Source organism: Oncorhynchus mykiss, chromosome 5 (genome assembly GCF_013265735.2).
Source record: "Oncorhynchus mykiss isolate Arlee chromosome 5, USDA_OmykA_1.1, whole genome shotgun sequence".
NCBI classification, from domain to species: domain Eukaryota; kingdom Metazoa; phylum Chordata; class Actinopteri; order Salmoniformes; family Salmonidae; genus Oncorhynchus; species Oncorhynchus mykiss.
In genome coordinates, this window is record NC_048569.1 from 80,807,912 (window position 1) to 80,830,173 (window position 22,262).

The 22,262-nt window shown below is 43.3% G+C and overlaps 2 protein-coding genes and 1 pseudogene across 7 annotated transcripts; 2 read left to right on the forward strand and 1 right to left on the reverse strand.

Annotated features, from left to right (window-relative positions):
• Window positions 1–1,450: 1,450 nt before the first annotated feature.
• On the reverse strand, window positions 1,451–10,462 carry bmb (brambleberry). Of its 2 annotated transcripts, none has more exons than XM_021604496.2 (13): window positions 10,305–10,462; window positions 9,503–9,772; window positions 9,009–9,137; window positions 8,386–8,571; window positions 8,009–8,231; window positions 7,174–7,290; window positions 6,009–6,188; window positions 5,598–5,807; window positions 5,269–5,404; window positions 4,977–5,038; window positions 4,745–4,869; window positions 3,231–3,328; window positions 1,451–2,524 (listed from the first exon to the last, which is right to left on the reverse strand). In XM_021604496.2, the coding sequence occupies exons 1-13, from the start codon at window positions 10,428–10,430 to the stop codon at window positions 2,395–2,397; spliced, it is 1,992 nt and encodes a 663-aa protein (XP_021460171.2). In that variant the 5' UTR covers window positions 10,431–10,462; the 3' UTR covers window positions 1,451–2,394. The 2 variants fall into 2 exon arrangements, with proteins under 2 accessions (XP_021460171.2, XP_021460172.2); XM_021604497.2 differs by having other exon boundaries at window positions 1,769–2,524; window positions 5,598–5,804.
• Window positions 10,463–10,566: 104 nt separating this feature from the next.
• On the forward strand, window positions 10,567–18,812 carry pycr3 (pyrroline-5-carboxylate reductase 3). Of its 5 annotated transcripts, none has more exons than XM_021604498.2 (7): window positions 10,567–10,716; window positions 14,597–14,705; window positions 15,066–15,145; window positions 15,335–15,514; window positions 15,831–16,043; window positions 17,836–17,928; window positions 18,027–18,812. In XM_021604498.2, the coding sequence occupies exons 2-7, from the start codon at window positions 14,627–14,629 to the stop codon at window positions 18,237–18,239; spliced, it is 858 nt and encodes a 285-aa protein (XP_021460173.2). In that variant the 5' UTR covers window positions 10,567–10,716; window positions 14,597–14,626; the 3' UTR covers window positions 18,240–18,812. The 5 variants fall into 5 exon arrangements, with proteins under 5 accessions (XP_021460173.2, XP_036834431.1, XP_021460174.2 ...); XM_036978536.1 differs by having other exon boundaries at window positions 15,891–16,043; XM_021604499.2 differs by having other exon boundaries at window positions 15,081–15,145.
• Window positions 18,813–19,101: 289 nt separating this feature from the next.
• Window positions 19,102–21,995, forward strand: LOC110524653 (annotated as a pseudogene).
• The last annotated feature ends 267 nt before the right edge of the window (window positions 21,996–22,262 follow it).

Genomic DNA, 22,262 nt, shown 5'->3' on the forward strand with positions numbered 1-22,262 from the left:
GATTTATCAATATAGTCGCCTGTATTTAACCCCCAAAAATGAAACGCTAATGTGGCCACCAAAGAACTACAAATGCCATGATAATCTGGATGAGACTGCTGAATCGAGGCAAAGAGAAGAATCTCTGGATTAACTAAATGTGGTACTGAATAAATAGGCTACATGTCTTTAAAAATAGACCATTCTGTGAACTGTCATGTGCAAGTTTAAATTAACAATACCTGTTAGCAAAGCTTAACTAGAGATGACGTGAAGAAGCTTGCAGTGATTTGTATGACGTCTACTTTGATGGTAATTAGCATTTGCCTAAAAGAATATTGATAAAAAGTCAGTCAGAGATTTACATGTATCAACACACCAGGGAAAGCCCACACAAAACAAATGACACTTCCACCACAGGGCTCTATTAGCAGTTAGCTAAATTTGGTGCAAAGAATCATTTCCCAGTGCTCCGACAGACATGGTTTTTTTTGTACATTGTCCAGATCCACAAAGTTAAAAACAAAATATAAACACTAGGAAGCAAACAGAACCAAAATGAGGGACCTACCAAAACATTTCACTGAAGACTTTTTGCAATGAAAACCAGTTTAAAGGGACAAATTCAGGTAGGTCCCTGAATTTCATTTGCTTCCATTTGGGTTTCTAGTGAATACCCGCTGAATTGTCCATTTGCAAAACCAACATTCGTTGCAAACCAGTTTGCTACTATGTGCACAAATGAAAAACACCCCAGGTTATGGAGACACATATTTACACTTCTGATAAATATGTATTATCTAACAATGCATTGAGAGCCCACGCTATATTGACTAACACACAGTTTAAGGTAGTCTGGTGGATCCAGCCTGAACACTTCACTATTTCACTTGAAAAAGAAAAGGTGAACACAGGGATCAGGCTGGTTCCACTAGGCTAGGCTAAACGGTGTTCTCATAGGAAATCATTTAGTTGACAAGCCAGTCTACCTGGCCCAGCAACTCTTTTGACAGATAAAGAGCAACATCTCATATTTAGACTGGAACTAGAGGTATTTGTGCCATCAGTCCACTCCATGTCATGCCAAATGTTTAGCATATGACACTCATGGTGTAGGAGTGTACCACAGCATTCCTTTGCTGGTGTAGAACGCCAAACAATGAATTCTAGGGCTGGTCTCCCAGACAGATTAAGCCTAGCCCTGAACTAAAAGGCAAAATCAAAGAATCTTCATTCAAAGTGCTTTTTAGTCCAGGATTAATCTGTGTCCAGGAAATGACCCCCTATTCTCCTGATCATTGAATTGTCCTCTTTGCTTTTTTTCCATGTCGACATAAAATGTACTAATTTGACAGTTTCCATTATTCTACTTCACTATTGGAGCTAGTAACATAAGCATTTCACTGCACCTGTCTATCGGTGTGCGAGACCAATTAATTTTGATTTGAAATATGCCCTTCACACAGAAATGTTTACAAACTTTGCATTACTAATATTTTATTATTAATTTAAAAATCAAAACAATAGATATGCCCTTCATACAAAAACACTTGCCTTTGGCAGGCAGCTTAAAAAAAACATTTAAGATCAGAAAAACACAAATAATAATCCCAAACGCTAGTCAAGTCGGAGTAATTTATGAGTGCAATTTAGTGGCTTTATGGGTAAATCTTAACTTCCATTTACGTGAAATTTCACTTAGTCTCTCAATGACATCAATACATGACTCAAGGAAAATTAATCTTAAGAGAGTTATAATTCGCCTCCTTTGTCCTCTACATAACTTGGACGCAAATGACAAATCTACACACCTTAAAAAATAAAAAGTCAGTATCATGTACACACAGGGTCCATAAATCATGATACAAGCAAACAATCCTGCCTGCATAAACCCTTTTAGAATTCAGTAACATCAGCCTTATCACATTACTTTCACATTTATAGCCAGGGAGTATCCTACTACAGGATGTCACAGGCACGCGCTTTCATCCAGACATACAAAAAGTTCATACACATGACAACTGGTCATTGCTTTAGACACAACAGAGATACCATGGTTTCTCTTACTGTCAGGGTAACAGCCTGAATAAAGAAACGTTAAAATAAAAGAATAGCCCAAGTACTTCCTGGTCATTCTGGGAGGGTGTTCAGTTGGGTACACTAGCAAAACGTTTTGCAACAAAAATCTGTTCTTATTGGTACGATTTCTCGTTTCAAAACATTTTCTCCTACTGAACTTGTCCCTGGTGGATGGAGGAAGGGTAGGAGTAGCAGGGAGAGGGGAAGCAGGGTGTGCATTCAAATGGCAGGCTATTCCCTACATAATGCACTACTTTTGAGAAGAGCCCTATGGCCCTGGTCAAAAGTAGTGCACTATATTGGGAATAGGGTACCATTTGGAACACAGAGTGTTATTCAGAGGCAGTTGTAGGAGGTATAGCCACCCTCATGGACATGGCAGTACTCATGTCCCAGCACCGCCCTCTTCTTACATTGCTGTCCCATCCTGGTAGTGCCATTACACAGCTGACGACCAGACACAGAGCTACCAGGGGACAAGAGGAGAGAGAAGGGGAAGGGAGGAAAATAAATCTACACTTTTGAGGGGGATCAGTTTGAGCAAGGCAAGGTGCAGAACTCATCTTGGTCACATAATGAATAGTTATTTCAGATACAAGGTGATTTGTAGATCAGGGATTCTGCACAGCCCAACTGCAATGTAGTCTGAAAACACAGCCTGTCCTCTTGTCCTGGTCACAATGGTGAGAACTATGGAGTTGATTGGCCTCCAGAACTAGTCCAACTTGTATCAAATACCTCTGATCAAACCCATCTACTAGCTGTACAAGGCTAGCGCTACAGTAGTAAATGTTTCTTCCTCTATAAACATAGTATGAAGTATGGCATAAAGTAATTCTGTATGTCATTGGTTGTACTAAAATAAATCAGGCAGCGTAATTCTCACAATGCACACAAGTAATCCCTGGTCCCGCTAATCCCATAGGTGTGGCATAATGAGATCTGATATGACAATCTTTAGTTGTAGCAAGGTAAGCCAGGCAGTATAATTGATATAAAAAGTCACCTTCTCACACCTAGCTATACATACAGTACAAGTGTGGCATAGCAAAAATGTCACACGGTGTATCATTGTCGGTTTTACTAAGTCACACACTGTATAAAGGTCAAACATTGCATACAGAGTTGATGCTTGAACCTGCTAAACGTATCAGGTTGGTTAGAACGCTAACCTGTTGCTGGCCAGGGATTGGTTGGGGCTGGCGCTCCGTGATTTGCTCACTGCATCCATCATTCCTCCCAGGTTCTTTTGGGGCAGACCTAGGACAGCCTGTCAATCAGAACAAAATGTCAAGAATAGCCTACCAACCTAAAAACAGTATGTCAGTGATGACAGAGCCAATAATAATCTGTATGTGTAGCAGTGGAGGCTCCTCAGAGGACCATCCTCAGTGAATTTCATAAAAAATTAAATTCTCTTTAGATACAACTATACTAAATATAAAATCACATCACCAAATAATTGATTAAAACACTATTTTGAAAAGGTCTACGGTAGCCTCAACAGCCCTCTAGGGTAACACCATGGTGTAGCCGGAGGACAGCTAGCTTCTGTCCTCCTCTGGGTACATTAACTTCAATACAAAACCGAGGAGGCTCATGGTTCTCACCCATGAGAACACAGTAATTATGACAACTTCCGTAGGACATCCTCCAACCTATCAGAGTTCTTGCACCATGAACTGACATGTTGCCCACCCAATCAAAGGATCCACAAATGTATCTAGTACTGGAAGCATAAGCTGCAGCTAGCTAGCACTGCAGAGCATACAAATGTAATGAGTAGTTGACAAAGAGAGAGAAAGACAGAACAGTTTAACAAATTAATTTCTACCAAAATGAAGCAGCAAGTGTCTTTCACTTAGCTAGCTGCATTTACTAGCTAGTTTATCCTACTGAAACACCCTGCTCAAACAGAAGGATGTTATGTTAGCTAGCTGGCTATGACTTTCCAACACAGGAACTCTTCCAAGTCAAGGTAAGCTTTTGGTTTGACTAATTTATTGCCACCGGGGCCCACCGGTGTAACTGCTTACTGACTGTACACTAACGTTACTGCATGAATGTAGTGGGTTTACTAATGCTCTAGTTCTATTAGTCATGCAGAGTATGTTGTTACCTCAAATGTGTCTCGACCTGTGTGCACCTACATTGTATACTGTCATTCATAGGCTAGGTTGTAGCAACCTCATGATGAGTATAGGGAAAATGCGAGTATCATGTACGAGCCTAAATCGATCACTGTTACATTGAACTGGGTGAAAGAAAGTCAACCAATATGCTGTAATAGAAATAAGGCCATGCTCATGAAAAAAAAAAGCAGGGGAAAAAAACTAATCTTAAATGGCACTGATGTGTAGCTAACCCTAACCACACGTGTATATACCCTAATTTCCTAACCATTAGGGTTAGCAGTGTGGGTAAGGTTAGGTTTAGTAATCAGATTTTATGACTGGTTGTGCCAGCTACTAACCTGTGCCTCTTATGGGGAAAGTCACCTAAAAGTAATCAATGAGTAATACAAAAGTGAGTGATTAGATCTTTGGCCAAGTAACTAGTAACCTAATTACATTTAGTAAGTAATCTACATAAACCTACTGGTTTATAACTAACTAGGTCCTTCAGAGTATGACACTAATACCCTCCATCTCCCTTATGGACATTCATCTGCTATATTCATGCTCACCGCAGAGAGACTAGGCCGACACTTGAACCTGGGAGTAGAGTGGTTCAGTGAGCCCACAGGCACAAACCTGGCCTCAGCCATGTAGTGGGCATGGGAGGGAGACAATGCTGCTATGCAGGGGTCACCTGGAAATGATTAGAAAAATAAACAAACAGCCAAGAGAAGTGTTTCCCATTCATTTTGAGAGGAATTCTGAAGAGAACATGGTCCATTTGTAGTGTGTGTTACACACCTGTCATGAAGCTGTCCTGATCCAGCAGGTCTATTGGCTCCATGAGACCATCCAGCTCATCTCTGAGTGTATGGAGAAGAGAGACGTATCAGCTACATTATATCAAACTTGGTCAGTTCACATAATTAGCAGTAACCACCCATTACCGGGGAGGGCCACTTTGAAAATAAGTACTTTCATTCACGCTTTCATGAGTTTTCCTCTGGTAAATGCACATCTTGTGATGCAGGGTTTATTAGCAAATCTGAAGTCAAATGTAATTCAATTCTGGAGCTACCCTACTGTCACTCACTTCTGGGGGGTGGAGGAGGATGGGCCGCAGGAGTGGAGGTAGTGGTGGCTTTCTGGTTCCAGGGTCTTCTGACTGGGGATCTTCTTTCCTCTCATCTGAGAACACGCCCACAACACCTGCATCGCCAACCAGTAGCCTGAGGAGAGGGTAATGACATCACAATAGTCCACATCACCAATAAGACGGCTAATCATTAATATCCCAGTCAGTCATGAGTGACAGGGTGAGGGGGGGAAAAAAAAAAAAAAAAAAAAAAAAAAAAAAAACCCTTTGTGGTTTCCATTGAGAGGGGCAGCAACACACACACACACAAAAAACCCTGCCCGTACCGAGTGACAGTGTGAGCAGCAGCATGCTGAGACTGGGCAGGTCCAGGGCAGGCTGTTGGTTGACCTCAGCCACAGCGTTGAGCGGGACCGTGAAGAGCAGCATGGCTCGGGAGAAGGACGGACAGCGCAGGAACGTCAGTACCACCGCACACAGCAGGAAGTACCCAGCATGCACCACACACGTCCACACCGCAGCCAGACTTAGACCTGCTGGACAGAAACACGGAGGGAAATTTATTGAAAAATGTGTGGAACTGATGAAGGAACTACGATTAAAATGTTCATTCTCACTGCAAAAGATGATATCTGTTGACCTTTGCAATACAAATGCATCTGGTGGTCTAAAGTTGTGTACCTGTAGACCTGGTCGGATTCTAAAAAGAGTCACATATATACACACACACACACTACCTGCCCAGCCCAGGTAACCCTGGATAATATGAAGCCTCTCTTCTAGACAACGTTGCATGTTGTCAAGGTAATGCAGCATGGTTCCCAGGGTTCCATTCATGCGTTCCAGTTTTCCCATGAGATCCATGTAGTACTGAGCTGTCAGTTTCTGATACTGCAGGAACCCAGACATACTGTGGTCTGAGATCACGTTCCCATGGAGACGAGAAAAACAAATCAGATCCATACAATTAAAGATAACAGAATTTCACTACATCATTGATAAACTGTCAAATTAGCAAAAACAATTAAAAATGGTCAAATTATCATGTCATTTAAACCTGCATAAATAACTTCAACAGCATTTTTTGGTATTTTGAAAGCAGACCCTAAAACCAAAAGTACAATTTGACAGCTCCTGTTTGTTAGTGTTGCCACTCGCCAGAATCATTATTTATGCGACTACAGAAAATGGCAATTTAGGTTAAGTGCAGTAAATAGAGTCACATTTTCCATCTTGACCTCAAATATTTTACCTGTAGCCTAATCTGACTTACTGTCAATCTAACATGTTCAAAACAACACTACAACAATAAACTGAAGTTTTAGGCTATTTATTAAATTGGTTTGCCAGCTCCAGATAGGCTACACAAGTGGCACACATTTATCTGCAATGAGTCATTTCAACATAATTATTGTATCAAATGGCAGCCTACAATGGCATATACATTAATAGACTACTTGATGGCCAACAGAGGCAAACGTATAATTCTCCACATGTAGCCTAATGTCCGTTTCATTGAGGTGGTTCCTTTTATGGGGAAAAATCGTGAGGGAGTTCCATAACTTCCATTTCAAATTTCCACTCAGGCAGCCCCCGAGACCCAAAACCTGAGCATGCATAAAGCACTTCGCTTGATAATGTTTTCTTTAAGCAGTCAACATTAGAATGCAGTTTAAAGTATTTAACAAATTAATAAAATTGTCCTAGACATCAAAACCTAGATAATGTATCTTGCGATGCATCTCAAGCTGTCAAACACATTTAATTAAATCAAGTAGCATTTACAACCAAATACAGATCATTCATTGCATTTATCCAGAATCAGTAGATTCATCCCAAATTACAAGTTAGTGTGATGAACATACACATTGCTTTTGCATGGTGTGTGCATGCGCATCTTACCTATTTTGCTATAGATGTCCTTTGCGCGCCCACTGACCTCAGCAAGGTCATCCAGAAGGGCCTTATGACCCTCCTGAACCTCTGACCTTTGATCCATTAGCTGCTCACTAACATTCTCTATAAGGGAGGTAGGGGACATGAAGGGAACATGATCTCACAAGCATTTTTGTAACGAGTCGGGGAGCGCAGAGCAAAAACAGACCAAACAGTGTTGACAAAGAGAGCAACGTCACATAAGAGCATGTGAGAGAGAAAGTGCTAGGAGTGAACAAGAGTATTATCATCACAGAGAACAACGAGACAGATATTTCACTGGATATGTAAATGAAGCAACCGCTTGGCTTTTCTAATCACTACCAAATATGGTAGTGAATGCTTGCCAGCAGCAGGAGAAGATGGAACAAGATGGATTTTGGCCGACATTCTGCACATTTTCTCATAGATTAAACATTCTCAGTTCTGTTCGCAAAACTACAATCTGTTATGAACAGAGTGGACTAGTTTTGTAGGCTTTACCCTTTGCAAAAGTTATTTTAAAATCACCTTGTTTAGGTGGGCAAAGACAAATTTAGTTATTGCACACACGCACTTCAGAGTTCCTAACAGAAATATGCAGATGCATGCTAGAATGCGCCAATAGGATCTCGCTAGCTCGTGCTTGGCTCTACTCACCTCCTTGCTTGTTCTGCCCACTATGACATTTGTTTCCACAGGAAACGACAGTCTGTGGTCTATCTTGGTTTAGTTATAAAAAAATATTTGGTATTATCATGGATTAAGGCTGTGAAATAGAGAACAACAAACAGTGTGTGTTTGTGCATGCATCTCCTCTTACCCATCCTGTGTGTGATTCCCTGGATGAGCTGGGCCACCAGTTCCTGTCCGGAGGCAATGAGGGCCTTCTCCTGGCCCAGACGCTCCAGGTTAGACGAGAGCGAGGTCTCCAGCTGCTCCTGGCCCTCCCACAGTGCCCCCTGCTGGGCCACCAGGGCACTGTGACCCTTCAGCAGCCTCTCCAGGGAGGCCGAAGTCAGATCCTTCAGCTCCAGCTGACCCTCCTGTTGTGGAACACAGCAGAGACATTCAAGTCCACATATTATGACAGAAAACAGAAAGAAAAACAGACCTCTTCCTTTGAAATAGAAGGGGAAAAAGAGTGAGAGCAAGAAGGGGGGGCAGAACAAGGGAGAGATTGACACAAAGACAACTGACCTTCAGGTCCTTCATGGCGTCCAGTTGGCTGGTTGCTGTAGAGATTAGCGCGTTGACGGTGAGCTCGGCCCGGCGGCGGAAGTGCTGCTGACGGGTGGCGTAACACACGGAGCGTGCCCGGTTGCTCACTATGTGGTAAGCATTCCACGTGTCCGAGTCCATGTCCGCTGTGCACTGCTTTAGGGACTGGCAGGAGAAGAGGGTGAACATACTGTAGAGACACTATGAAATCAGCTTCAGTGCTGTGCATGCAAACTGGGTCGAGCTCAGGCACAAAATTAAACAGAACCAAGTGAAGCGGGAGGCACTATCTGAAGAACTATCTGTTCTCCAATAATACTGTTTTTCCCGTTACAAATCATTTAAAAACTATTTGCTGCAGTATGCCCTAATACAAATGACCCAGATTCAGACTGGGAAGAGGACAGAGCCTTCCAATATGAAAATAAGGCACTCACTAACAATTCTGCCTTCAACCCACCAAGTCCTCTAGCATCAGTGATTAGGACAGAACTGTATTAACATTTAAACAACTTGACTCCCAAAAAATTTTATAAAAAATACATGTAAAAAAGTTCCTAGATATCGCTTAGCTGGAACAAATTATACATCTCGGAGCGTACCATGTCCTCAGTGCAGGGGTACGTCCTACGCCCCTCCACCTCTGCCTGGCAGTTGAACAGGACAACGCCCAGTTTGGCCAGCTGCTCCTCTGATAGGCTAGCGCAGGTCGACTTCAGCTGGGCAACCACCTGGAGGGAGAGGGACACTTTTTCTACTGGCTGATGATCAATATGAAGTCAGTTTGATTTAAAGAAATGCATTAGACTGATAAGTGGATCTGCCCTGCAACTTCTCTGAGGTGCTGTGATGCCCATGAACATGCCTATAAAGCCATTATGCTTCAGTGTCACTGCCTGGTGAAATAAATAGTTGTTAGGTAGACATATAGCCCAAACTTTCTTTGGGAAAGAATGACAGTAGGATGCATCATCATGCATGATTGCTCAGCCAAGGGTTCATAGACCATATTCATAATGGTTGAAACACAGATTGTTATCTAAGCGAGAAGATCTGACTAATGTTGTGTAGAGAATAATACTGTCCAACACATTACCCGGTAATGACAGCTGTCCAACGGGCTGAGCTCCATATTTTTTGCCTCTGCTAGGAACTTTTCATCGGCTACCGTCATCTCGAACGGTTGGGCATCTCCCTCAGGTAGTCCAGGGACCAGTGAAGGGGCGAGGACTGGAGCCCCTGGCTGCGTCTGCTTCAACCAGTCAAATAAACCGCTCACTGGACCACACCGGGAGGCCAGCACGCAGACCAGCAGCAGTATAAGGCCAATCACCGGCCGAGCCATCGGAGTGCTGGAGAAAGTAGGCTACACAGGGAGGATATGTACACATGAAGTTCGAATGTGTACATTCAAATTTGCAATGTCAGTGACAGACAAGTTGAGCAATGGTGGTTGGGTAAAACACGCTTGGTTGATTGACTTGGCCTGACAGCTGAAGACGTACATTAACTCTCCATTAAAATGCCTAAGCTTTAGCTCTGCGAGAAACTAGCGTAGACAACCGGGGATCAAAGCCCACTGCTTTTTTATTACGAGGGGCATATGTTATTCAATTCATTATGGACCGACTTCGACTCAAACAAATGTAAATGTCAGTTGCAACGCCCTCTCTGAACCTGCGCTGCACAGGTGACAGGCGGTGTGGCCGGACATGCAGACGGTAAAATATTATTTGGAATCATTGCATTGAACTAAACAGGCGATACTACCGTGTGCATGTTTTATTTCCATTTTAAAAAGTCCGAATCTATTTAATGAAAATAAACTATTTGCTTAAAAACCACCATTGAAGCAAAGCAAAATCGTTGAACAAAATTCAAAAGTTATGCTAACTTACCTCAAAATGTATTTGTACTTCTGTTGTTTCGTCGGATTTCCACTGGTACAATCGTTCGTTGATTCTGATGAACCAACCCCAGCTGATTTGAATGAGAACCCTTTCATTTCTTACATCCACATTCATCTGTTTTAAATGGTACAATGAAACAGCCAATCGGATCAGCGTCTTTCTGGATCTCGCGAGATACACAACCAGGAACAGGTTGACTTCTTGTTTGATGATTGGCCAATTGTCCCTTTGAGTTTTGGCAGATTCGTAGATCTTTCCATCATATGTGTCCTTTATGGTACATATGACTGAAATTGAGATGATATACAGATCAGATAATGTGCAGCAACTTGCTCAGACAGGAGGACTCGTGAGTCAGTTGAGCTCAAAGCCTCTACAAAATCCCTGGATTTGATTGAAGGTAACCATAACTAGGCAACTGTATAATGCATATATATCTCAAATAAAGTGACGTCAATTTGAATCATAGGCTAGCTAGCTAAATAGTTAGTTAAAATGTTGAGCTGTAGTAGCTAGCAGCTTGATGTGGTTGTGGTTCTAGGTGTAAAAGCACACGTGTGTGAGCCCGACGATTTGTGTTCGTACTGTCAGTCCAACACCTAGTTAGCAATTGAATTCAAATTGGCTTTATTGGCATGGGAAACGTGGTTATGTTGCCAACGCGAGTGAAATAAACAAACAAAGGTGAGAAGACACAAATCCGCAACAACAACAAACTATTATAGTTTAACAGTAATTATAAACTGGGTGGTTCGAGCCCTGAATTGCGTATTGCCTAAGAACAGCCCTTAGCCATGGTATATTTATTGGCCATATACCACACACCCTCGTGCCTTATTGCTTAAATATTGCACTCGTAAATGTTTTAGACATTTCAAGAGTTGTATTATCAGCTATGTACATGTTTTTACAATGTGGAAATAGTTGTAGTACGAATAGTAGGGGAAGATAAATATTGGTATGTGCTTCTCTGGTTGCCCTTTTTCGTGGCCACAAATCTTGCTGCTGTGATTTCACACTGCGGTATTTCGCCTAACAGATATGGGATTTTATCAATGCTTGAGTTGTTTTCACATTCTTTGTGGGTCTGTGTGATCTGTGGGAAATACAGTGCCTTGCGAAAGTATTCGGCCCCCTTGAACTTTGCGACCTTTTGCCACATTTCAGGCTTCAAACATAAAGATATAAAACTGTATTTTTTTGTGAAGAATCAACAAGTGGGACACAATCATGAAGTGGAACGACATTTATTTGATATTTCAAACTTTAACAAATCAAAACCTGAAAAATCGGGCGTACAAAATTATTCAGCCCTCTTAAGTTAATACTTTGTAGCGCCACCTTTTGCTGCGATTACAGCTGTAAGTCGCTTGGGGTCTATCAGTTTTGCACATCGAGAGACTGAAATTTTTTCCCATTCCTCCTTGCAAAACAGCTCGAGCTCAGTGAGGTTGGATGGAGAGCATTTGTGAACAGCAGTTTTCAGTTCTTTCCACAGATTCTCGATTGGATTCAGGTCTGGACTTTGACTTGGCCATTCTAACACCTGGATATGTTTATTTTTGAACCATTCCATTGTAGATTTTGCTTTATGTTTTGGATCAGTCTTGTTGGAAGACAAATCTCCGTCCCAGTCTCAGGTCTTTTGCAGACTCCATCAGGTTTTCCAGAATGGTCCTGTATTTGGCTCCATCCATCTTCCCATCAATTTTAACCATCTTCCCTTTCCCTGCTGAAGAAAAGCAGGCCCAAACCATGATGCTGCCACCACCATGTTTGACAGTGGGGATGGTGTGTTCAGCTGTGTTGCTTTTACGCCAAACATAACGTTTTGCATTGCTGCATTGCTGACCAGAGCACCTTCTTCCACATGTTTGGTGTGTCTCCCAGGTGGCTTGTGGCAAACTTTAAACAACACTTTTTATGGATATCTTTAAGAAATGGCTTTCTTCTTGCCACTCTTCCATAAAGGCCAGATTTGTGCAATATACGACTGATTGTTGTCCTATGGACAGAGTCTACCACAGCTGTAGATCTCTGCAGTTCATCCAGAGTGATCATGGGCCTCTTGGCTGCATCTCTGATCAGTCTTCTCCTTGTATGAGCTGAAAGTTTAGAGGGACGGCCAGGTCTTGGTAGATTTGCAGTGGTCTGATACTCCTTCCATTTCAATATTATCGCTTGCACAGTGCTCCTTGGGATGTTTAAAGCTTGGGAAAAGTTTTTGTATCCAAATCCAGCTTTAAACTTCTTCACAACAGTATCTCAGACCTGCCTGGTGTGTTCCTTGTTCTTCATGATGCTCTCTGTGCTTTTAACAGACCTCTGAGACTATCACAGTGCAGGTGCATTTATACGGAGACTTGATTACACACAGGTGGATTGTATTTATCATCATTAGTCATTTAGGTCAACATTGGATCATTCAGAGATCCTCACTGAACTTCTGGAGAGAGTTTGCTGCACTGAAAGTAAAGGGGCTGAATAATTTTGCACGCCCAATTTTTCAGTTTTTGATTTGTTAAAAAAGTTTGAAATATCCAATAAATGTCGTTCCACTTCATGATTGTGTCCCACTTGTTGTTGATTCTTCACAAAAAAATACAGTTTTATATCTTTATGTTTGAAGCCTGAAATGTGGCAAAAGGTCGCAAAGTTCAAGGGGGCCGAATACTTTCGCAAGGCACTGTATGTATCTCTAATGTGGCCATACATTTGTCAGGAGATTAGCTCTTACACCAAGAGGTCTGAATGAGGGATGTCTTTAAAATATATACATATTTTTTTGTGTTAACATTTGTTACCTTTTTCTTATTATACCAATATCGTAACATATTGACCAATAGGTATTTATCAAATCAATTTTCTTAACGTGTTATTTAAACGTTTAATAAAGTAATGGTTCTTGGCCAATATGAGGGCTTTTATTATGAAGGCTGAAACCGGAAGTTTATTTGTTATTGTTCCGGCAGTAAAGTGTTTCCAGTAGTTACCACAGCCACAAAGTCAACAGCCCATATCTTTAATATTATTTTTTAAATAAAAATGTGGTCTTAATTTAAGGTTAGGGTTAGGCATAAGGTTAGCAGTGTGTTTAAGATTAGGGTTAGGTTTAAAATCAGATTTTAAGAAGATATATTTTCGAAATAGGAAATGTATGACTTTGTGGCGTTGGTAACTAGTGACGACCCCAGCAAAGCATAGGTGGAATGTGTATAATCCGATCGAGATCCATTCGGACAGATCAATATTATAATTTGATCACTACATATCACAGCCTAAAAAACTCAGAGTAAAAAATGTCTGCCATGAAAAAATACTTCTGGGACTCGGAGGAGACTGAATATATGTTAAAAGTTTTAAGGGAACTGGACATAGCGAAGCACTTGGACGGTCGAAAGGTTTGAAACCTGAAGTTGTTCAAGGTAGCAGAGAAGAGAATGAAACAGGGTATCACAGATCAATTGACCAGATAAGGCACTGATGGAAAGTTATCAAGACATCGTATTATAGCTGGAATAACAACCAGCAAACAGTGAAACTTACTCGTTTCCCACAATATGTTTCCCACAATATGCAACCACTATGCAATCAATCATGGATGAATCTGAAACATGGAGCCACTCGCATGGCACCAACAGCGGCCCTGTTCGTATTCGGAATAGGCCTAAGCCTACAGTGCATGACGAAGAGACAGAAGAGTCCAAAGAAGAAGCAACTGCTGCTCAGTTGTTGCATGATCATTCTACTGGGGATGTCATTGTAGGCATTGGACTAATTTGATTTCTTACCATTGCCCAGATGTCAAGCCCATGATTATGTTGTCTGTGCCCTGGCACTGTATCCCCTATACAGTGCACTACTTTTGACCCGAACCCTAAGGGAAAGGGGGATACCTAGTCAGCTGCACAACTGAATGCATTTAACTGAAGTGTGTCTTCCGCATTTAACCCAACCCCTCTGAATCAGAGAGGTGCGGTGACTGCCTTAATCGACGTCATCAGCACCCGGGGAGCATTTGTTGTGGGGGTTAACTGCCTTGCTCAAGGACAGAATGGCAGATTTTTCCACTTTGCCGGCTCAGGCATTCAAACAAGCAACCTTACTGTCCCAACACTTTAACCGCTAGGCTACCTGCCGCCCCACTATGAGCCCATATCTAAAGTAGTACACTTTATAGTGTGCCATTTGAGACGCAAGCGATCATGTAATTATAATCATTGATGCCCCTGTTATGGTTCATTGGTATGACTAGGGATTTATCTTTGCCCCCCATGCAGATCAAGACAGACCCAGAGACGCCTCCTGAGATGGACTCTAACCTGAGAATCGGCTTCATCGGGGCAGGCAACATGGCCTACGGGATAGCCAAGGGAGTCATGCAGTCTGGTAGGTCAACAGGGAGAATATATTGTGTGTGTCTTCATCAGGGTAACATGGCCTACGGGATAGCCAAGGTAATCTAGTGTGTGTGTCAGGGTTGGGGTATATTAGAATTGAAGTTGGTCAATTCAGGAAGTGATTTGAATATCAAATTCCAGTCTGTAAAAACTTCTTACATAAATAGCTTCTCCTTTTCAGTTAATTGAGAAGTCATTGAAAGTAGATGCCCTTTTCTCAAATATTGAATTGGTATTTCAGTTTACTTCCTGAATTAACTGCCTTCAATTAGAATTGACTGCCTTCAATTAGAATTGATCCCAACCCGTGTGTGTGTGTGACTCTTCACTTGCCCCCAAAAACTTGCAGGATGTTTAATTGCAGGAGATGTCCCTCCCAGCAATGTTAAAGTGAGCGCACCCTCCGCAAGGAACTTTGGTCGCTTTCAGGTACATAGTCCTCCTATTTTCTTCCACACACACTTCTTTTCTCTCCACCCCCGTCAGCTGATGTCAATCACTGTATTTGCATTGATTAATATATTGTTCTACGTGTGTGTGTGTGTGTGTGTGTGTGTGTGTGTGTGTTATGCACAGTGCGCAGAGTTACCATTCACCTCTGTTTTCATTTTATTTCAGGAGTTGGGGGTGGCTGTCACCCATTCCAATGCAGAGCTGGTGAGTAGCTGTGACTTGGTGTTCGTTGCGGTCAAACCACACCTCATCACAACCATTCTCAGTGAAATCACAGACCACGTCACCCGGAAACACATCATCGTCTCCGTGGCAGCAGGTGTAACCTTGGCAACGCTTCAGGGGGTGAGTCCAGATGAGAGGGTTTTTAAACTATTGCTTAGTAACCTGAGTAACTTGACTTGCTTTATTGGTTGATCAGATATCTGATAGACATTCCTGGCGATTTTCTTTGCAGACAAGAAAAAGACCAGAACATTTTTAGCAAAAGACCATAATTGTCCAATTTAGTGTTTTGGTCTCTGTCACATGCCCTCTTTCTTCTCTTCTTCTTCCTCCTCCATCCATCCACCTGAACACCGCTGTCCCTCTCGCCCTCCTTTTCTCATCTCCCTCCCCCCTCTCGCCCTCCTTCTCTCCTCTCCCTCCCCCTCTCCTCCAGCTCCTGCCATTTGACACAGTGGTTTTGAGACTAATGCCCAACCTTCCCTGTCTGGTCCAGCAAGGGGCACTATTGTTCTCGCGGGGGACGTGGGCGCGGCAAGAGGACGGGGATCTGCTCCGCTCGCTGCTTCAACACTGTGGCCTGGTGGAGGAGGGGCCCGAGGCCTGGATAGACATCCACACTGGGCTCAGTGGCAGCGGGGTGGCCTTTGTGAGTGGGAGGAGGAGGGATGGCCTTCAACTCTTACCCTACGACTTCCAGAGCCTGCTGGTTTTCTGTTCTACCTGATAATTAATTGCACACACTTGGTGTCCTAGGTCTAAGTCTGACTGGAGGGCAACAAGGGAAAAATGCAGTGGAACTGGCTTCCAGAGTTGAGTTTGAAGGGCCTAATCTATTGAATTTTCCCTCATTGTAAGTCGCTATGGATAAGAGTGTCTACTGAAATGTAAATGTAAAATTAATCAAGGAGGAAAGAGAAGGATGGAGGGAAGGTAGGGATTTATAAATGTATTTTATTTCACCTTTATTTAACCAGGTAGGCTAGTTTTACAACTGCGACCTGGCCAAGATAAAGCAAAGTAGTTTGACACATACAACAACACAGAGTTACACATGGAATAAACAAACATACAGTAGAAAAAGTCTATATACAGTGTGTGCAAATGAGGTAAGATAAGGGAGGTAAGGCAATAAATAGGCCATGGTGGCGAAGTAATTACAATATACCAATTAAACACTGGAGTGATAGATGTGCAGAAGATGAATGTGCAAGTAGAGATACTGGGGTGCAAAGAAAGAAGAAAACAAGAAAAATAAATAAAAACAGTATGGGGATGAGGTAGTTGGATGGACTATTTACAGATGGGCTATGTACAGGTGCAGTGATCTGTGAGCTGCTCTGACAGCTGCTGCTTAAAGTTAGTGAGGGAGATATGAGTCTCAGCTTCAGTGATTTTTGCAGTTCATTCCAGTCATTGGCAGCAGAGAACTGGAAGCAAAGGCGCCCAAAGGAGGAATTGGCTTTGGGGGTGACCAGTGAGATATACCTGCTGGAGCGCGTGCTATGGGTGGGTGCTGCTATGGTGACTAGTGAACTAAGATAAGACGTGGCTTTACCTAGGAAAGACTTGTAGATGACCTGGAGCCAATGGGTTTGGCGACAATATGAAGCAAGGGCCAGCCAACGAGAGCGTATAGGTCGCAGTGGTGGGTAGTATATTGGGCTTTGGTGACAAAACGGATGGCACTGTGATAGACTGCATCCAATTTGTTGAGTAGAGTATTGGAGGCTATTTTGTAAATGACATTGCCGAAGTCGAGGATCGGTAGGATGGTCAGTTTTACGAGGGTATGTTTAGCAGCCTGAGTGAAGGACGCTTTGTTGCGAAATAGGAAGCCAATTCTAGATTTCATTTTTGGATTGGAGATGCTTAATGTGAGTCTGGAAGGAGAATTTACAGTCTAGCCAGACACCTAGGTATTTGTAGTTGTCCACATATTCTAAGTCAGATCCGTCCAGAGTAGTGATGCTGGACGGGCGGGCAGGTGCAGGCAGCGATCGGTTGAAGAGCATGCATTTAGTTTTACTTGTGTTTAAGAGCAGTTGGAGGCCACGGAAGGAGAGTTGTATGGCATTGAAGCTCGTCTGGAGGTTAGTAAACACAATGTCCAAAGAAGGGCCAGAAGTATACAGAATGGTGTCGTCTGCGTAGAGGTTGATCAGAGAATCACCAGCAGCGAGAGCGACGTCATTGATGTATACAGAGAAGTATCGGCCCGAGAATTGAACCCTGTGGCACCCCCATAGAGACTGCCAGAAGTCCAGCCACAGGCCCTCTGATTTGACACACTGAACTCTATCAGAGAAGTAGTTGGATAGAGGGATGGAGGTGAAGATTGGAGGGAGGGAGTGGAGAGTGGGAGAGGAATGGGATGGAGAAGACAAAACGGAAAGGGGTAACGTTGTTCTGGTTATAACAGAGAGTCCTTGGCCCTGCAGGTGTATCTGTTTGCAGAGGCGCTGGCTGAGGGAGCGGTGAAGATGGGCATGCCCAGTGCTCTGGCCCATAGCATCGCTGCTCAGACTGTATTGGTGAGTTTTTGGTTTCATAAAGCAGCCCTCATTTGTAATATATTAGCACAGGTACTTCTGTATCTCTGTTCAATGTGTAATTTTCTTCCCTGTTCTAGGGGGCAGGCCAGTTGTTGAGGGACTCAGGGAAGCATCCAGCCCAACTGCGTTCGGAGGTGTGTACACCAGGAGGCACCACTATCTTCGGGCTTCATGCCATGGAGCAGGGGGGTGTGAGGGCCGCCACCATGACCGCTGTGGAGACTGCAACTGAGAGGGCCAGGGAGCTGGGCAGGAAGTCAGTGCCTACGGCCACAGAAAATAGGAAGTGAAGTCGTTTTGGCCCACAGTAACTGATTAAGGAAATGTATATATTTTGGTTGCTCTCTGCCCAATGCCCACATAAACCACTTCAGTCTTTAACTTTGTTACTGTTGGAGCTTAATCTAACTACAAATCTGACTGGAGGAGTTGTTCAAGGACACATAGTGATTGTGAAGAATACAGCAAGATGCTTCAAATCAGCGCTAATCCAGTTATCTTCATAATTTATCAATGTTCATTTGAATTATTAAAGTGAATTTATTGGTATTTTCAGTTTTTGTTATTAAAAGAATGTTGTACCTATCTGGTCCAAACTGATGGCTATGAACAGGTGTTAATTCAGATGGTCCTTATAGAGCCTGCACATAGTATGATATTGGAAATTACAATGTATTTGAGTGGTACTGTACATTAATGTACTAAAAGTACATTTCCATTCTTCTAAAGTGTGGCCTATCAAGTTAGATGTTACATACAATTCACCTTCCTTACGTTTTCTGCATTTTTTATTTATTTACTTTGAAAACTATCCCAAAATTGTTTTTATTCCAGACAAAGATTAAACAAAAAAATCAGTGTGACGTGATTTTGAGCGGTCCCAGTCTCTGAAATCAAGTGACCCCTGCTGGCGGAAGAAATTACGTTTTATTAAACAGTTCCTTATTCTGTCATGTGCAAGCGCAGTGCGTGTTGAATGGGAGTATACCAATCCTGGAAAAACTGATTGAACAAATTAATAAAAGCTAAATTATGACTACACACTGTTCATGACTTTAATATTATATTCCTAAAATATTTTCAGTAGGATATATGTGAATCAACCGCGCGTTTAAAAAACAGGGCCCTTGTCCCCCACACCCGGTGGACGCTTATTCTATTCTCCCTTTCTGTTCTAGGCTCCTAACTGAACAAGCACACGAGGAACACCGGACCCGTTAACTATCGAAATACAGAACAGTAAGTAACTGACAGCTCGCTTTTCCAACCGGGTAATGAACATGGTAGCCACTAGTCAAATTGTTTGGTGTAAGGGAGAGCTAATGTAAACGGTCAAGTAAAGAAATGTTGGGACAGCCATGAGCGTCCAAGCCGGGTCCGACCGGCTAAATATGAATATCAACAGAAGCTGCGATATTCAGAAATAAGAAAATAAGTAATTTTTCATAGAATTCATTGCTAATGAATCTAGACGGGAGGCTATAACGTTTTAGTTGACAAATGCTTCAATTTGGAAGTGGCACCGCCTGCCTCGATGTCTTGAAAGCGACGGAAGATGACGTATGTTATATGACGTATGTCGACATGACGTATGTTATATCAGTGACAGTGAGCCGGTGACGTTAAATTGTTACATTGTAACATGGCCATCAAATGAATAACACCTCTGTTGATACAATGTTTCAATGTGTTTTTTAACACGGTCTCAAAAAATAACCTCTTATGCCTCTGTCCCCTTGTTATATGCTCTCAAGAATTGGAGAAGTGAGTAGCCTATTACGTTAGTCTTTCTTTGTCATACGTTTAGTAAAATGTGGTTTAGGTTATTGATTATTAATTGAATGACACAAAAAACATAAACGTTTTCTTTGCAATCACGCAGTCTTCAAATAGTCCACCGGCCTCAATCCGTATGTGCCACGAGGAACCAAAGGCACGTTTAGCCAATTCTTGAGACTGTCACACTTTTTTATATTTAGGCGCCTATGTACACGCCTATGTACACGCCTATGCTGTAGCCTATTCCCAAGGTGTTGATTTTCTGGTAGGCCGGTATGCAGTATTATAATGTTTGTTCGCTTTGTTCATGGCTCGCGGCGAAATGGATGAGAATAACGTGTTGCGCATTCTAATCACGAAAGTTGTTTGGTCTCACACACTCACCAAGGAAGGTGAGTTACATTCGTTTATTTTTATATTTTTATATAGGCCAACAATAAGGTGTTTTACATGCCTATCATGCAGGAAACATTTTCTTAACGGCCAAACTATCAAGATGTGAATAAATCTAACAATCAAAATCATCTCTAATATATATTGTTAATAGGACTACGGACAAGTTGTTTCTATTAGTAGTACTTAGTAGTTCCTGCATGCCTCAATGCATTCTGGGATTGATCCATTACAAAGTAAAAATGGCACAGTCCAATGGATCAATTTATCTGTCTCTCTAAACTTCTCTCCTCTATGTAACTAACCCTCTAGCCTGTCCCTCTCACCCTCTTTCTCTGCTTCGGATCAAAGATGCTGTCTCAGTGGAACCCCCCGTGTTCAGCAATGGATCAGTCTGATCCTGATCTCCCTCCCAGTACCAATGAGGTGGCAGTAGAGGGGGGTCAGAGGAACAGGGGTGGTGTCTCTTTGTCCTCCCCAGAGAGCAGCAAAGTGAATGGAGACGGCAACCGGAAACGCAGTGGGAAGAGCCGTTGCCGTCGGAAACGCTCCACTCAACCCGACAACCACCCAGCATCCATTGCCGTGGAGATGCATCCGCCTCCACCACCTGGCGAGGGGGAAGGTAGCCACGCCCCTGTCCCTGACTCCCCCAGCATGGTCCTACTCGGCATGGGGTCTGAGTGTGAATCTGTGTGGTTTGACCGCGGTGTGTATGAGCAGGCTGAGAGTCTGTATCAGTGCTGGTTGGCACACTCTGCCAACGGGGCGAAGACACGGCCAAGCAGCTCACCCTCGCTCTCTGCCCTGGCTGCTGACAACCACCCCACCTCCCCTCAACCCTCACCCTCATCTCCTGCCCAAACCACCCAATCACCCCTCCAACCATAGTAGCTGAAGAGCATTGTGTTTTTGCAGAGCCCCTGCAGCCAACAGCCCCAGAATTCCTGGCCATCCCCACAAACAGCGGCGCCACACCAGACGAGGGGTACCTGTCCCTGGCCCAGACCCCCCAGGCGGCCTCTCCACTGACCTCGGCCCAGGCCCCTGGCCAGCTGATGAACGGACTGCCCTGTCTACCCGTGGAGCTGCTGAGGCACGTGTGGCTGCAGAAGCCTCTTTATGACCGGGCAGAGGCCGCATTCTACCAGAACCTCTATGGCAACAACCGCTCTCATACCTGCAACAACCTGGATGGTGGGGCATCCACCTCACGTGCCACCCCTAACGCTCACTCACTGTATTGGAGACCACCCACAGAGTCTTATGTAAGAGGAGGAAGTGTTAGAAGAAGCAGCCATGGTCTCACAGGGGAAGGTCGAAGTCTATCACTCTCTGCTCACCATTCAGGAGGAGGAGCCTGCTGACGTCACAGATGAGGAAGGTGGGGCCATGTCAGTGGGAGGAGTCTGTTACTTCCTTCATCCGGACAGTGAGAGGGTGTGGCTAGACCGGGGACGCTATGAGGATGCAGAGAGACGTTTCTACGATTATTACCAGAATGTACCCGTGGAGTCAACAGTAACCAACAGAGAGGAGGGGGCTCTTGGGGAAGAAGATACTGCGGCGTCCGCAACGTCATCGCCAGCATCACCAGTCGCATGCAACGGCCCTCTGAGGGACAAGTATGACCCATTCCAGAAGTCTTGACCTCCACAAACAAAACCAGCTTCATTTGACGATCTCCTTTTCATTGCTTTTTGATTTCTTTAACTTGTGTTTTTATTTGCTCATTTGTCACTTTTTTTTGTTGCTTTACCTTTTTCATTTTTTGACTTGCATGATTATTTATTTTACTCAATGTTGGTGGTCTTCAGAGATTCATCCCAAGGGTGCAACTTTGGTTTTAGAGGTGTGGGTGTGGGGGGACATAAATAAGGATAGAATGTGGGGGGGGGGGGAGCTATGCACAACAAGTGTTGTTATTTCTAAACAGTTCCCCAACCTTCCAATTAATGGCAATGGGAAACTAATTGGCTAGGGAAACTGGCAGATGAATAAATCAAAATCAAATCAAATGTATTTATATAGCCCTTCGTACATCAGCTGATATCTCAAAGTGCTGTACAGAAACCCAGCCTAAAACCCCAAACAGCAAGCAATGCAGGTGTAGAAGCACGGTGGCTAGGCAAGAACGGTGG

Coding starts and splice junctions, on each gene's coding strand:
- bmb (XM_021604496.2), bottom strand. CDS start 10,430: ATGAATGTGGATGTAAGAAATGAAAGGGTTCTCATTCAAATCAGCTGG. Junction 5,808..6,008: donor GGGTTACCTGGGCTGGGCAG/GTAGTGTGTGTG, acceptor GTTTCTGTCCAG/CAGGTCTAAGTCTGGCTGCG. Junction 5,039..5,268: donor TCCTCCTCCACCCCCCAGAA/GTGAGTGACAGT, acceptor CCATACACTCAG/AGATGAGCTGGATGGTCTCA.
- pycr3 (XM_021604498.2), top strand. CDS start 14,627: ATGGACTCTAACCTGAGAATCGGCTTCATCGGGGCAGGCAACATGGCC. Junction 15,146..15,334: donor GGAACTTTGGTCGCTTTCAG/GTACATAGTCCT, acceptor ATTTTATTTCAG/GAGTTGGGGGTGGCTGTCAC. Junction 17,929..18,026: donor TCGCTGCTCAGACTGTATTG/GTGAGTTTTTGG, acceptor TCCCTGTTCTAG/GGGGCAGGCCAGTTGTTGAG.